At 39.6% G+C, this 17,036-nt stretch overlaps 1 protein-coding gene across 3 annotated transcripts in view; it reads left to right on the top strand.

The window, feature by feature from the left end:
• Nucleotides 1-2,731, top strand: part of PELI1 (pellino E3 ubiquitin protein ligase 1) — a 151,221-nt gene extending 148,490 nt beyond the window's left edge. For all 3 annotated transcript variants that reach the window (XM_045514399.2, XM_074341220.1, XM_074341219.1), the window contains one exon: nucleotides 311-2,731. In XM_045514399.2, coding sequence (XP_045370355.1) covers nucleotides 311-877 — 567 coding nt within the window. In that variant the 3' untranslated portion in view covers nucleotides 878-2,731. The remainder of the gene's footprint in view (nucleotides 1-310) is intronic.
• Nucleotides 2,732-17,036: the final 14,305 nt, after the last annotated feature.

Raw genomic sequence — 17,036 nt, 5'->3', positions numbered from 1 at the left:
CTCTGTATTTTCTACTTACATCTGTATATCTTAGATCAAGATACTTACCAAATTGGAAATATTAAACTTACTTATTAGCCAGATGTTTTAATCATAAATTATCTCTACTATAAGGCTGAAAAGAGTTAATGTTACTGCTCAATATTTTATCCTTGAATTTAAAACATATTTTCATAACTGTCATAAGAGTTCCTTAAATGTTTAGTAACAACAGGAGGAAATCTCAATTCTTGAGTAAGGAGTAGACCAAAACTCTTATGTAAAAATCTAAACACTGCGGTGAATGTTTTTTGATTCTTGTTTCCTCTAGGTGGAAATTGAAACCAATCAGTTACAAGATGGCTCACTAATTGACCTCTGTGGTGCAACATTGCTGTGGCGTACTGCAGAAGGCCTTTCCCACACTCCTACAGTGAAGCATTTAGAAGCTTTAAGACAGGAAATCAATGCAGCGCGACCTCAGTGCCCTGTAGGGTTCAACACACTAGCATTTCCTAGTATGAAGAGGAAAGATGTTGTTGATGAAAAACAACCATGGGTGTATCTAAACTGCGGCCATGTGCATGGCTATCATAACTGGGGAAACAAAGAAGAACGTGATGGAAAAGATCGTGAATGTCCTATGTGTAGGTCTGTTGGTCCCTATGTCCCTCTGTGGCTTGGATGTGAAGCTGGATTTTATGTGGACGCCGGCCCTCCAACCCATGCGTTTAGCCCATGTGGGCATGTGTGTTCAGAAAAGACAACTGCCTATTGGTCCCAGATCCCACTTCCTCATGGTACTCATACTTTTCATGCAGCCTGTCCCTTTTGTGCACATCAGTTGGCTGGTGAACAAGGCTACATCAGACTTATTTTCCAAGGACCTCTAGACTAACAGACAGTTGTCCTCCAGGACTGCATTATAAATTTATAAGCTAAGTGATTTGCGGTTTCCAACCTATTGTCCATGTCACAGTTTTTCTGCTCTGGTCATTTGCATTAAGATGAAGAATTTTTTTAAACATTTATAATAAATAGTAGCAATTTCTGAGCAAAAATCTGAGAAACTCAAGCAGAGGAATTTCCGAAAGTACCAGACTTCTGAATTCTGAGTTTTGAAAATATATTTTGAGGAGAAAAAGACATAGTCTAATTTGATGCCTTCATTTTAGTGTTTTTGAATCACCCATCCTCGGTGTTGAAAATTTGTTTTGTATAACTGAGGGTACTGTTGGTTCAAACTATGTTAGTTTACAGTTTGTTGCAAACATTGTAAAATACAGCAACATGTATATTAACTTTTTTTCTATTTATCTTTATTATGGAAAATATCTTAGAATGTTCTTGATAGAGTAGCATGGTAATGATGGTCTCACACTCTTGGTGTGAATGGTAGTTTAGCAAGCATAGCTCAAGGGTTTGCAAGGTTAGAAAGAAGGACAGGAGAGCCTCTCTCCCCACCCCCATCTAAATATGAAATTTGGTAAATTAGAATACTTTGTAAAATTCATATTAATTACCATTGTGTAAGAGGTGTTTGTTTTTAACCACACTGAAGATGATCGGGAAAGATTTTTTCCTTAATGTTTCTCTTGAGTGTAGTACTATAACAAAAACTTAATGCTAAGAAACATTTTATATGCTCCTTTGAATATGCAATTTAATCTAGATTATCTATTTTTCTCCCAGGATAACTAATCTGTTTTTAGTATCAGCAACATTTGGCAAGTTTATTTTTTTGATATAAACTGTGGTTCATCTGTTCACTGTTTCTAGAAAAAAAAAAAATCATTCCCATGAGAAAAAGCATAAATTAACCAGAAAGCAGAGTGACTTGATTTGCTTTTAGAAAAAGAAATGCTTAATTAATTAACTCCTCTGTATTTGTCCTTATCCCAGTGTTAAGAAATTTAGAAAGATATAAAGGGTTGAATGACAGTGCTCTTTTTCTTCTTCTTCTTTTCTTTTTTAATCTAACAGACCAGCCTTAACTGTGGGCTTGAATCCTAGAAGGAGAGTTGCCACAGTGTGACTCAAGGAAATGTTTGGTTGGCAGATGAGCACCAGTGACAGCCAAGTGGAGGGACATACTTGCATGGTCAGTTTATTCCTTAATCCCAAAAAGTTCTTTGCTTTCAAAAGCAAGAAAACGTTTCTCCCCCTAGCCTTTTTTTTTTCTTAACACACCATAAGGAAAGTATAGACAGTTGCACTACATCAAACCCTTTGTGACACTTGTAGAAATCAGCATACTTTAGATTAGACAGTATCTTTTTTTAATCTTTTGATTTGTTTTCCTTTAGTTTGAAAAGTTGTATAATACTGAATTGACTGTAGCAAATTTTCATATGTGGTAGCATAGCTTTAATTTATCCTATTGAATTTTCTTTTGGTTTTTAAAAAACAAAACCTGTTACTTAGAAGCCATGAACTATTTTATTTTACTTCAACTTGTCAAAATTTCCTTGTTTTAAAAAATGAGCATTTGGGTTCACTCAGGAAATGCATGTCAGGAAACTTGTATTATAAGTTGACTAGTTGTGATGTATCAGTAACTGCTGTTACCCCTTTTTCAAAGAAATATCATTGATTTTGAAGTTTTCTAGATTGTCACATGCTTTGTGACTAATGCAAGGAAATCAAGTCCTGTGTTGTATTTGTTCTAGTCATTTCTATTCAGGCTATATATTGTAGCTATTTTTATTTGCAATTAATTTATTCAAACTAAGTAAATACTTTTCAAAATAGATATTTGAATTTGTCTCTGTGAGTTCATTTTTGCATAACTGAGGATGGGAAACCAGAAGTGAAAACCTGTGGACAAATCTAGCCCACAGTCCAAAAGTATTCACTTGAAATAGATGAGGAGTTTGCTTTTAATGTAGCTGTTAAATCTCCAATTCTCTTGGGAAAGAGTCTCTTACTTATTAATAAAGAGCTGGTTTAGTGGTTAAATAACTGAAATCTTTTTCTAAGTTAAGTCCTGCTAGAGAGTTGGCTCTTTGCAGGTTGCATACTGGACTGTTCAGTGCCACAGTGACCATAAATGGTTCTTCCTGAGGTGCCCGAGTTTCCTCCTACCAACTGAGAAAAATCTGGCTCATCTTCTATCAGATTGAAGTTTTGAAAACTCAGGTAATTTAAATCATTAGTCAGGTGTTTTTCTGTTCAAGTATTTTGATTATTAGTTCTGTCACTTTGCCATTGCCTGATAAAATGCTTTTACTTACTCAGTTGTATTAGGGGAATGTCAGTATTCTGACCAAAGAAAAAAGTTGTATTTAGGTCTCTTGAACGTATTCTCAAAAAAGATCATCTTTATGGCTTAATTCTTTTATTAAAGTGATCATAATATCTAAATGTTCCTAAATTTGTACAGGGAAGTAAATGTCCCTTCATCTAAAGCATTAGGGTCGTGAACCAAGACAGGGTAAATATCTTGAAAGAGGAGTCTTTAACCAGGTTATCTTCTTGAATTTGGGGTTGCTTACCTTCATCAGATAATAATCTTCTAGTGCATGTAAAACAGAAAAGGAATAAATAATAATGTAAATGTATAGTTACATCTAACACGAGTACTCCCACGCCACTCTTCCATCAGAACCATGTGTGATGGGTGGCCTTCTGACACATAGACCGAGTGAGGGCACCAGTGAAAGTCCATCTGTTATTTCTTTAAATTTATAAGATAAATGTAATTCCAACATGTTGACCCTTCATCCCAAGGGATCATCTTGTTCTGCCCCACTTTAGAGACCCCTGGCTGAAAGATCTGTGATCCATTCTTTTGTATTTGTGTTCTAAGCATTAACCTTGTAGCAGTCAGATCACCAAAATACTACATAACTCAGCTGTGTTATTCTATCTCCCATTCCACTTTCAGAATTACTCTTACGTAAGTATACTTTAAAGCCATGCCCTCAAATTTGACCCACACATTCAAACAACAGATATTTGAATATCCACTATGCACCAAGCCCTATTCCAAACATTGGGCGGTGTAGCAGGAAAACAAAAACAAAACAAAACAAAACAAAAAAACCCTGCCTTTGTGGGGATTGTATTCTATGGGGGAAGATGGAAATGAACGAGAAAATTAAAAGATACAGCATGATAGTGAACAGTGCTGAAGGGACAAATAAAGCAGGAAAGGAGATACAAAAGGTCTCATGTGAAGTGTGTGGGTGTGTGAAATGTTTGCAGTATTAAGTAGGGCAAGAGAAAGCCCCACTGGAAAGGTGATATTTGAGTAAAGATCTGAAGGAGCTGAAGGAAGTGGCTACTTAGGAGGCATTTGCAAGGGACCTGACATGGAAGTGTGCTTGGAATATTTCTGTAACTAGTTGTGTGTGTGAAAGGGAAGCGGAGTAGGTTAGGTCAAAGGGGTAAAGCGGCAGAGAGGAAGTGGGGTGTGGGGATGGAGCTAGATCTCTGAGGGCCTCTTGAGACTCTCGGCTTTCATTCTGAGTGAGATGGGGGCCTGTGGGAGGACTTCGCGCAGAAGACTGAAATGATCCGACTTACATTTTAATAGGATCCAAATAGACTCAAGTGGAGCAGTGAGACCAGTTAGGAGACGATTGCAGTCATCCTGGCAAGAAATGATGGTGACTTAGATCAAAGTGGGGGCAATGGAGCTGGTTTGAAAAGTAAGCAGAATCTGGGTATGTTTTGAAGGCAGAGCTGACAGTAATTGCTGGCAGATCAGATAAGGGGTGTGAAAGAAGGCAGAGGAGTCAAGGATGACTTGGCTTAATTAGCCTGAGTAACTAGAAGGATTGAATTGTCGTTCAGTAAAGCAGAGAAGATTACAAAAACAGTCTGGGGGGAGGGTGCACTGGTTGTGGAATCAGAAACTTAGTCTTGGACATTAGATGGAGACTCTTCTTAGACAAGATACTTACCAGTAACTGTCTCTCTCTGCTTATTTTTAAACTGATGTCCAAGTTCTTGTTACCATCAGCATTCTCCATATTCCCTATGCTAGCTTAGAAACAAAGTATTCCTACTGATTAATGCCAGCTTCCTCTCATTGAAATAGAGTTGGGATACGTCTCATGTTTCTCTTTGCTTTGGCTGCACTCTAAGGAAATGAAGTTCTGTTTTCAGCTGCGGTAACTTCCTTGAGCCAACATGTTCTGATACAGTTTTTCTCCCTTTTCACTCAGGTACACCTTTCTCCTTAGCTCTGGCCTTCTTTTTTAAAAAGTTCTCTGTTTTATTGACGCTTAATATTTTGCTGCTTCAGATCCTTTCTGGCAATGACAGAACACAGTTGTGTTTGGTTTTTTCCAAAAAAAAAAAAAATTGAATACTTAATGGAAAATAGAATTCTTAAAACTATTTTGTAAGTCCAGGTTTTAATATCCAGCTTCCCTTAAGGAAATATGCCTGTATTTGATAATATTATCAGCAGAAAATGCAGTAAAGAAGATCAAAAGAGTTTTCCTAGTAATCATTGTAAAATATGTCCAAACATTCTGTTAGATGCTATCATAGGAATGCTGATTTGTTCAGGTTGACATTAGATTGTAAACCCAGCTATGTATGTTAAACTGCAGCATAAAAATTCCTCACAGCTAACATTTGAGTGTTTGCTGCGCAAGCACTGTTCTGAATGCACTATTTTAACTATGCTGCTGATATTATTTAAAACTCAAAACGGCCCTGTGGGTTAGGAACTGTTGTCTCCATTTTACAGTAGAAACCAGCTATGACAATGTCTAGTAATGTGCCAAGGTTTCACATGACTTGTAATTAGAGGAGTCAATTTGAACCTTGAAAGTTTTGCTCCATACCTGTGTACACAGCCACCACATTTTGCTGTCCATCCACTCCCTGCCCCCCACCTTTTTAGTGGAATTTGAAGTCTTTCTCTAATCATAATTTTTCAAAAATGATATCAAGTGGCCTACAGAAATTATAATGAGGAATATGAAACATCAACTATAAAAATCTTTTAAAGAAAAAGAGAAGATAAAGAATTTGGTATTATAAAAGAATGAGGCAGAACCAGAAGTGGTATTTGTACATGAATAGATTTAATGAAGGCCTATAAACTTGCTAAAGGTGAGCCGCTAATCTATTTAGTGCAAAGGTGTTTTGTACATTATTCATAAGAGGAACATGATCAGTTACAAGATCCATGCAGCTGCCTGGAAGGTGGTAACAAATCCACTGCTACAGAAATTCATAATCATTTCTGGTCCTGCAACCAGAGAAATTCACATCCAGGAAGCAGTGCCATGTTTTCAAAGAAGTAGATTCATGCAGTATTTGTGGCTCGCTTATTTCATTTAGCATGGTGTTCTCAAGTTTCATCCATATTGTCACATATTGCAGGATTTCCTTTTTAAGGCTGAATAGTATTCCAGTGTGTAATATATATATGTACACACATATATATATAAGCACATACACATATATACCATATTTACTTTATCAATTCATCTGTCAGACATATAGGTTGTGTCCACTTTTTGACTCTTGTGAATAGTGCTGCAGTGAACAAGGGAGCGCTAGTATCTCTTCAAGATCCTGATTTCAATTCTTTTGGATAAATACCCAGAAATGGGATTGGTGGGTCATATAGTGGTTCTGTTTTCCATAGTGGCTGCACCATTTTACATTCCCACCAACAGTGGGCAAGGGTTCCAGTTTCTGTACTTCTTCACCAATACTTCGTTGTCTTTTGTTTTTTTGATAATAGCCAACCTGACAGGGGTGAAGTGATATCTCATTGTGGTTTTGATTTGCATTTCCCTGATGATTAGTGACATTGAGCATTTTTCCATACACTTGTTGGGCATTTGTATGTCATCTTTAGAGAAATGACTATTCAAGTTCTTAGCCCATTTTTTAATCAGGTTATTGGTTTATTTTACTATTGAATTATAGGAGTTTCTTGTATATTTTGGAGGTTAATCCCTTATCATACATATACTTTGCAAATATTTTCTCCTTTTCTATAGGTTGCCTTTTCATTCTGTTGATTGTTTCCTTTGCTGTGTAGAAGCTTCTTAGTTTAGTGTGTCCCACTTGTTTATTTTTGGTTTTGTTGCCTGTGTTTTTGGTATATTTGCTGCTTTCCTGCTTTAATGATGGAACGAACACATTGAGGGAATTCTTTCCCAAGTTGATGAAAGACTGCCATGGTCTCTGGCATGTGTAGATGCTCAAAAACTACTTCTGAGATAATTACAGAAAACTGTGAGGACTCTGAACCATTAAGCTACCAAAATAGTCTCTGAGTAGGAGCATTAACAACAACAGTCAAAAGATGAAGGTTACAGAAGCGATTTATTTAATCAGAAAATGTGTTTTCATTGGCTGAGAAGACAAAAATGGAAAAGTGGAGATACTACAAAAAGTGACAAGGACTAGAAGGTTGGAAGGGCAACAAGGAGAAGACCCCTGGATGGTGTCTGAGGGGAACAAAAAGAGAAGAAATAGTTACAGCCGAAAAGCACGTCACCCAGAGATTGATTCACGTTTTTGAGCCTGTTACTGATCAGGAAAGGCACAGAAGGACAGCCAAGACTGAAGGGAAAACTAAGATCCACCCAACCTGGAATTTCCCGAAGTTGTACTATATCACTATCAGTATAACTATTAATTAAAATTTAGAATGTAAACTAGAAGAGATCTTGGCAATTAAGTTACAGATGAGAAACCAAGGCCTCATTAGGTAGTAGCTACTGATTGATAAACCTGGTACTGGAACCTCAGTCCTCTGTGTCCCTGTTACCATCTACTTGAGTCACCAAGATTCAGTTAAATTCTTGTTTGTTGAAGCAGAGATAAGTACATTGTACTTCAATGATTTTTATTTTTAAAGTGTCAGAGTTAAAAAACATCAACTCTCGTTGTCAGGTAAACAATGGTTCCCAAATACAGGGGATGGTTTGCTTCAGAATCCTTTTCACTAAAAGGCTACATAGTTTGGAAATGAAGAGTTGTCCAGTAGTTTCACTTATAGCCCTTTGGTCTTTGCTTGAATCATTCAGCCAACAGGAGTGCTCACTCAGTGACAAAGTTCTTATTTTACTTTTCTATTTATTATGAAGTTAGCACAGTTGTTTTGCATACCCCAGCTCTGCAAGAATGCAACACATTCAGATACTCTTCACTTTCCATAGGCTTCTTTGTCAATTGACCTTTGGAAAATAAGTTATTTGAAATGGTGATTGTAATGTCTCATTAAAATGTTAAAATTACTATATTGTCAGGCAACTCAGAATTTTTCTCAATCCACACTGTAATTGAATAACAATAGCAACCTGAACCCCAAGTCTCAAGTGCCCATAAAGTTATCTGAATCTTGAATCATGAGGGGCAGATCTCTCAGTGGAGAGAGTGGAGCTAAACTGGGCCAGGTGTCCAGGCACAAGAGAAGGAACTTCCACAGAGTGGCTGTCAGAGGTCTCTAGCAGGTAGGGGCTCCCAAAGCAGGGATGGGCTCCGGGGGCAGCTGAGGGGGCTTATGGGAGGAATTTCCCACTATGGGTTTGGCTAACATGTTAGGATCCCTAAAGTAATTATTTCCCAAGTTGAGTTTGCACAAGGATTGGGGGTGGGAGTGGGAAGTTAGAGAACTTGTAGCCCCCACCAGAAAAACCATAGTAATTAGCCAAGTGTCCAGGTATGGAAATTACAGGAAGGAATCATAACAGCCAGAGACAGGCATTTTGTTGGACTCCCCCCTCACCACCTCTACCTCTCTGTCAGTCAGTTCCTTTCTTTCCGCCCTCATACACCGTGAACTCCTGCTCCCAGTTTTGGAATAACTATTTCTCAGGATAATTTTTTGAAAGAAACAGTGCTCACCTGAGTGTGTAAATGCTGGTGTCTGTTAGTGTACTTTCTGTATTAGTCACACTGCTGGAATGCAAATGTTAATTCTATTTGTGATTGATTTTATTCAAAGAATTGAACTGTGGCAAGAAGCCCTGAGTCAGGTATGCTATGCAAAGTTGGTATCTAATTGCAGAGGTAACATAATATAACTGTGAAGTGATACTTGTGATGAAAGAAAAGTCAAAAGATATTACTCTTGGGATATTGCCTTTCACAGAGAAGCACTAAAAGAATGTATACTGTGGGGGGAGGGGATAGCTCAAGTGGTATAGTGTGTGCTTAGTATGCAAGAGGTCCTGGGTTCAATCCCCAGGACCTCCTCCAAGAATAAATAAATAAACCTAATTAACTACCCCTCCCCACAAAAAAAATTAGAAAAAAAAAGAATGTATACTGCTTTGGTATATGCTGTAGGAGTTTTAGTTTGAGCATTAACAATCAAGAGTTTGTTCTAAAGTGCTTTTATGGTTTCGTTATTGCTACTAACTTCAAATATGGCCCTATTTATTTACCAAAGTGTTTTAATTCCTCTTTAAAGTACAAAAGAACCATTGAAAGTGTTGTCTGGGTGGAATTTCACAAACACAAGGAATTCTTCAGACGAGGCACGAGTCCAAGCTTTAATCCAGTCTGGCCTCGGATACCAGTCCTTAGGTGTTCCTTTATCAGAGTCAGTAACAATGGGCAGTTATTCATTATAAATAAACTAGAGACTGAGTGAGGGGAGTGAGAAAATATCAAGATATACAGTCCCCCTTCAGAGAGGATCCAGTTATACTAAAGCCAGTGTTTCCTGTAATTTTGTAATATACTTTTTGTTTAACTCCTTGACTCTATCTGTGGTCATGAATCTCATTACCTGCTATCCTATGGGGCAAGAAAACCCAACCCTTTTACATCAGTTAATTAATGATGTAAAACCCAACCCTTTAATCAGTTAATTAATCAGTTAATTAACTCATTCTACCTCATCTTAGTTCCTTAGGACCTTGGTACTGGTCCTATGTATGGAACTAGACTTGTAAGAACAGATGGTCCCAGACTAATAAATTTATGGCCTCTTCAGTTGGGAAGCTCAGTAGCTTCTTTGAAATTCAACAGAGTCAAAGAATCTTAAATGAATTATAGAGCTATCTTTAGTCTAATGACCTTTTTAACTATTCAATGGCTAATAGAAAGGATATTCTAAATTATTCATAGCTGAAAACACCTCTGAAAGGGCATAGTTTAGAAGACAGAGTTCAGGGAAGTGACCCAACATGTCAAATATTTCTAACAACAAATTCCAAGGAACTGTCTATAAGCCTGTGTTGGAATTTAATTATATATGTTGACTTGTGACACGGTTTGAACATCTTTTTGATCTGCAAATATGCTTGGTTGTAGTCGGAATTCAAACAGAAACCTTTTCATGCATTTCTTCATTATGATGAATTACCCCTGCTTACCATTGAGATACACTACAAATTGGGAGAGATATGAGTGAAAGAATTAATACAACATGTACTAGTTTAAATATTTATTCTGAGAATATTGCATTAATTTAACTTTTATCATTTTCATTGCTCATTATGGCTGATACTTTGAGCCACCTATTAACCTTCTGGATTCCCAAATACCCTTGATCTGATTTGTAAGCCACTTGTAACCAGAGGACCCAGCATTCACTAGAGAAGATTTATACACAACAGGAAGCTCACATCTTGTTAAGTGAGAATATTTCCAGAAAATCTGCTTTATGACTTTGTTTCTTTAAAGTTTCTCTTTATGTGGAAAGGTGATTGAAGTCTATTTATTTGGAGAACTTGGTTCAGTTAACAAAATGGAATCGTATACAGTGAACATCACCTTCCTGACTGGCAAGAACACATTGACTTTCAAGCCCTCTTTTCAGTTGCTTCCGTTTGCATGGTTCATTTCCAGCCAACACAGCATTTCTGAAATGCCAGCATTTGCTTTGTGTTTTCTGGTGCTGTATCCAAGCAAACTAAACTTACATGGGTGCCAACAAGGTAATGCCACATTTTATTGAAATTCCAGAAGGTCAGTTCTCCAAATGAAATTGGAGATAGTGGAGTTAGTTTGCTATTTGGTTTAAAATTTGATCTCCTTCCTGGACCAATTGTTTTCTTATGGAGAAAAATTATTCTATGACCAGGGGTTAATATATACTGGAATGAATGGATGAGAAAGTATAAGTTGTGCGATGCATCATGATCAATATGATTAGAAAAATAGCTCAGAGCAAAATTCTCTTTGCTGTCTTAGATGAGTAATGTGATTTGGACCCGTATGGCTGGATCAGAAACTTTTTATGTGATTTCATTCTGCTTCTTAAAGACCAGAGGGCCTTTGGCAGTAGAGTAGAGGCCCCTCTCTTGGACGGAAGTCTGTGCAAGAGAATAAAATACTTGCAGGAGACAAAAATTTTAATCCTTCAGAAAATCTGAAGAGATTGTGAAAAACAAGAGGATGTCTTGCATATAGTCAGCCTTCAGTTAAATATTCATTGAATATTTGAGCAGAACTGGACCCTTCACCTGAAGCTTCATGAAGGATGAAGTTTTTTTTTAATCTAGCAATCTTGAGATCACAAGATAGGGGAGAGGACCTCCACTCAAGTGGAGCAGGAAAGTAATGAGGGTCTTTGCTGACAGTTGTGATATACCTTTCTCTCTCTCTTTCCTTCTTCTGTGGGAGTCCTGGGGAGACCTCAAGAAGAAAGGCTGTTGACAACTTAAATTGGAATGCCAGAGCTGATTTGGGGTGGGGGGAGGTTAGGGGGGTGGTAATTAGTTATTTTACTTGTTTATTTTACTTTATTTTACTTATTATTTATTTTACTTAGATATTTTTATTATTTACTTATTTTAGTGGAGGTACTGGGGATTGAACCCAGAACCTCGTGCATGCTAAGCATGTGCTCTACCACTGAGCTGTACCCTCTCCCTTGCAAGAGCTGATTTTAATTTGATATTTTTCTCTACATGAGCATCACAGTTTATAGTGCTCTATTAAACTCAGTGATTTAAAAAAAAAAAAAAAAAAGACTAAAATGTCCAGAGAGAGGGATTCTTTCTTTTCAGGCATCATGAGAGTGGTTGTTCCACTGAATATCTCCTAATTGCCTGACTAGTCAGATGTGTTTATCCACCTGGAAGGGAAGCATGTATTGAATACAGAATGCTTACTTCTGGCTCATTTATTTAATTAAAAAATATATTGACCATCTACTAAGTGAGTGGCACTGGAGATAGAAAGATGAATAATTCAAAATAGACACGGCCCCTACCCTCACAAGATTGAAAATCTAGCAGAAGGCAGTGAGTAAATAAGTGATTACAGTGTAAGTGCTGTGACATTAGAAATAAAGATCCTTTAATAGCACATAGGAGGGACACTAAACCAGACTTGGGAGGTCAGAGAAGCCTGACCTGAAGGGAGAGGGAGGCAGCCGAGGATGGGGGAGGGTGGCAGGTGTAGACAGTGGGACGAGTATTCCCATCAGAGACGCTAGCTTGTGCAGAGGCTCAGCATCCATGGAGAGCAGCGCATATTTGAGGAGCTGAAATGCAATGTGACTGAGTGGAGAGTGAAAGGAGGGGAGGAAAAGATACAGGCAGGAGATACAGAAGATGGGGCTTTTGTAAGAAAAGCAAAATGATGAGCTTTATTCTAATAGCCTCATGGGAATGACGAGGTCAGATCTGCACTTTGGAAAGCTCACTCTGATTATACAGCGGAGAATGGATATGCAAGCCTGGATGCAGAGAGACAAAAGGTTGCAGAAGAGCCCAAGTGAGAGACAATGGAGAACTGCATAAAGGAAGTGGCCCTGGGAATGGAGAGAGGTGGATGGATTGCAAATATATTTAACATACTTAAGACTAAACTTGGCAGGACTTTCTGATTGACCACATGATACAGGAGCCATGGCTTTGGCTTGAGTAACAAGATAGTAGCTGGGTAGCTGATTCCCTGTATTGGAGTAACAGAAAAGCGGGTTTATAGGGAAGGACACTGGGAGGGATGTAGTTTGAGATCACTGCAAAAGATCAATGAGTCAGTTCTGTTGGCAGTTGAATGTATAAGTCTGAAACCCCAAAATAAGATTCACCTTGGAGATACGGATTTGGAGACTATCAGCCTGAGGTCCTACAAGTGAGTGAGATCATCCCAGGAAGCTGTGACCCAGGCAGATAGACCATTAACATTAAGGGGTGGAGTGGAAGAAGAGAAACCCCTGACAAAGACTGAGAAAGAGATGCCAGAGGAAAAAGGAAAACCAGAAGAGACCGATGGCATGCAAGAAGGAGAGGAGAATGTATTAAGGAAGGGTGGACTACAGTGTCACGTTACTGAGGAGCAAAGCAAGTTGAGGGCTGAGAAATATTCATTGGATTTAGCCACAAGGAAGTTGTCTGTGACCTTGACAACAGCATTTTTATGGAGTGGGAGAAGCAGAGACCATGCTCCAAAGGTTTGAGGAGATCCTGAGTGATGAAGAAGTAGAGACAGGGAAAAGTTGTTTGGTTATGGAGGGGAGGAGAGGGAGAGGAGAAAGGAAAAGAGATGGAGAGGGAAGGGAGTAAAGATGCCAGAGAGGAGAGGAGCAGGGGAGGGGAGAGGAAGGGTAGGGAAAAGAAGGGAAGAAAAGAAAACTGGACAGGGATGCAAGGTTGAAGGAAAGATTTTGGTGTGTTTGCTTTGCAGATGATATTTACTTAAGGATGTTTGAAAGCTAAAATTAAAGAAGGAGCCAGTGGAGGAAGGGAGGAAGATAATGGATAGAGCAGTAGATGGAGGAGCCTGGATCCACTACACATGGGAAGGAATTAGCCTTAGACAAGCTAATTTCATTGTAACTGGAGGAAAGGAAAAAACAATAGTGTGGATATAAGTAATCTTGGAGGTGGGCGATTGAGGGGGAAAGTTCTTATCTACTGGTTTCTTGTATCTTCCCTCTGGAATAAGCAGAGGTCAACGGCTGAGAGGAAAACAAGAGAAGGAAGGGTGAAAGTTTGAGGAACAAGAAAGAGGTTTGAAGTGGCTACTGGAGAGAATTGGAAACAGTACTGAGCAGCTCTAATGACCCAGGTGAGGGTGGAGGGGATATTAGATATTGGCACTGGTCTGCTTAGTCATGCAATTTGGCCACTAGCATTTAGAACCCCCGGTGTTGGTGTGGGGAGACAGTGAGATTGATCCAGTATTGTTACATAGTTATGTTTGGTTGCAAGTGACAGAAAAACCCAAATAGCAGTTGCTTAAACATGAAAGAAGTTGATTGCTCTCATACATAAAAATCTAGGTAGACTAATAAGGCTAGAATAGAGCACCACTATGTCAGAAATCAAAATTCTTTTCTAGCTCTCTACTTGGCCATCCTCAAGATTTGGCTCCCATGTCATCCAATGGTTTGGACCATCCAATATGGCTTCTCCAGCTCCATCAATTTTGTTTGCATTCAAATCAGCAGGGAGAAGGAAGGGCCAGGGGAAGGGCATATGCACTTCTGCCCAAATCCATTGACCATAGCTTAGTCCCATGGCACATCTAGATGCAAGGGAGGCTGAAAATTTTAGTCTTTATAATGGATGGTCATGTGACCAGTTACATTTTAAATTAAAAGTTTGAGCCCAGACCTTGGGAGATACTAAGAGTCACTGCCACCCAGATAGGATTTGTCTGGGTAGGTACAAGAGAATGGGGCTAGAAAGTAAATGATATTGTTAAGAGGGATTTAAATGAAGACACAAAGGAGCCAATAAAGATTAGGAAGGAGCTGAGTGATTTAGTCATTTTTGTTCAGATATCCATTCACCCTAGTGTGGCTTATGAACCTCAGAGGAAAGTAAACTCCCAGCTTCGGGTTGTGGACGGGTGGGTAGGGGGTTGTGCCCTGATGGTCTAAGCCAGCATTTTTTGGCAGAGACACTGTTGGCATTGAGGCAGGCTAATTCTTCATTGTACAGGACTGTCCTGTCCGTTGCAAGACATTCGAAGTTCCTAGCTCCCCACTAAATGCCAATGACACCCCAAGTCATAACATTTCCCAGTACTCCCAAGGAGGTGTTGCTGCCCACAGTTGAGAACCACTGGTCTAAATTAATCATGGTAATCCCATCTCCCTTGCTACTGTGATTGGCTCAAGGGTGGACAATTTAGACCTGAGTGAATTAGCACATGGCAATCTCCTAGTCACCATCATTGGCTCATGCTATTCCAATTAATGGAAGGTTAAGATTTTTGTTTGCTGATCATAGACTCACTCCCTCTCAGTGCCTCTGGACATAACGAGGGATTATGTGGGCCCAATTGCTACTGACATCCAGACTATAACCACTAGAGGAGTCAGTGCCGGGATGAAGCTGACACTGAGGGTTGGAGTGGAGACACAGAAAGAAACAGGTAACAAAGACCTTGGTAACTTTGAACTGCAACCAACCCAAGGCCTTTGCCATTGCTGAACTTTCAGTCCCTTGAGTTAATAAATGCCCTTAATACTTAAACCAGTTAGACCTGAGCTGCCTGTTACTTGCAAATGAAACATTAATAAAAGAGGGAAGCAGAGGAAGATTGGGTCAAGGTAGTAAAAATAAAGGGAAGGATGTAAATGAGAGTAAAGATTATGATAGATGAATGCAGGGCCATATGTCTTGGGTAGAAACCAAGGAAAACAGAAGACGTATGCTGAGTTTGGCTGGATGTAAGATTTTATAAAAACTAGTCTCTGTTCTCTTGAACTGGGGGTTGAGGGTAATCAGAACAGTTCTAACATTGTGCTAGGATAACCCAATGAGGTTTGTATTAACTCTAATGTGTAGAAGAAGAAACTCAAGACTCACCAAAGGACCCAAAGCTAGTAGCTGGCAGAGGTAAGTCCTGGTGAGTTTGACTCCAATACTCAAGCCCTTCCCCCTAGTTCCCCATTGCTATTTGCTGCCAAGGGGGTGGGAATAACCAGATCCACCCCTCATCAATCCATCCTTTCCTTGCCTCAGTCCAGGATGGCAGGCAAGACTGGGTGGGTAGGATTGTTTTCCCCTGTAGGATGGATGCCCTACCTGCAGGATGTGTGGTACTGTGTCTAGGGTACAAAGCACAGATGGGACATGGGCTTCCTGGAGGGGCAAGACAGACACTGACAAAACCAACATCAGCACAACTGAAAGGAACAACCCCAGGGTGCACTGAGAAGAAGTGGCTCAGATTCCTGGTGAGATGAAAAGTATTTAATGTTAATTGTCAAGCACAGAATATTAGATTTTGTGCATCTGCATTTTTTTTATTTCAGAAACTTATTTTTCCCATTTTACTTTATTTTTTGAATAGTTAATGCCTATATGTGGTACAAATGCAAAAGTTACAAAAGGTATACAGTGAAAAATAAGTCTTTCTCTCTCGTCTGTCTCCCAGCTACCCTCCCTGGAGGCAACCAGTGTTGACAGTATCAACCCCTGTTCCCGCCTCTCACCCTCCCTGCTCCATTGTAGACTGAGGTCATAAGCTGAGTTCTCTCCATTCAGCAAAGATACAGACCTTCCTAATATAGCAGCCTTGAAATGTACACACTTAAAAAATCAGATTTGCAAAAACATATATACAGTAACTCTGTTCTCTATAATGACTTGCTAAAAAGCCCCCATTGTAGGTGGAAAACACTTGATCTTGCTGATTAAAGGTATCTCAGTCTCTTTAGGTTTAAAACAGTCTCCTTGGGAAATCAGTCTTTCAAGCTTTCTCCCTCATCCCAGAGTTCTCATCTCCCCCTTCCCTTACCCAAAATGTTGCCCAGGTGGAGGGGAGGCTATAGGGGAGGTGTGGGAGAAGTCAGCCAACCACCAGGCCTTCCTGGCCTCGAGGTCTTGGTGAGGAAACTGTTCTCTCTGGCCTTTGACTCCAGCTACTGACAGCCATGGTCCCTTCCATGGCCCTCAGTGGTAAAGGCCACACCCTGTGTACCTCCTTAGCCTAAGGCCAGGCCTCCTCCCCCCACGTTCCCCTAGCCTTCGTCGTCGTCCCACAGATCTCCTGCAGCCCACGCGCAGACCCGGGAACTGTCTCAAGGCCTCTCACTGCCTAACCCTCGCATTTCCACTTCTCTGTTCCGAAGGGAAAGCAGGGCACGCCTCCCTCCTTCTTCAGGTCTCCTCTACCCCTCATCTGAGACAACCCTGTGCCTACTCCCTCTGACT

The sequence above is a fragment of the Camelus bactrianus genome, chromosome 15 (genome assembly GCF_048773025.1).
Source record: "Camelus bactrianus isolate YW-2024 breed Bactrian camel chromosome 15, ASM4877302v1, whole genome shotgun sequence".
NCBI lineage: Eukaryota > Metazoa > Chordata > Mammalia > Artiodactyla > Camelidae > Camelus > Camelus bactrianus.
This window is presented reverse-complemented; position numbering and strand designations above follow the sequence as displayed.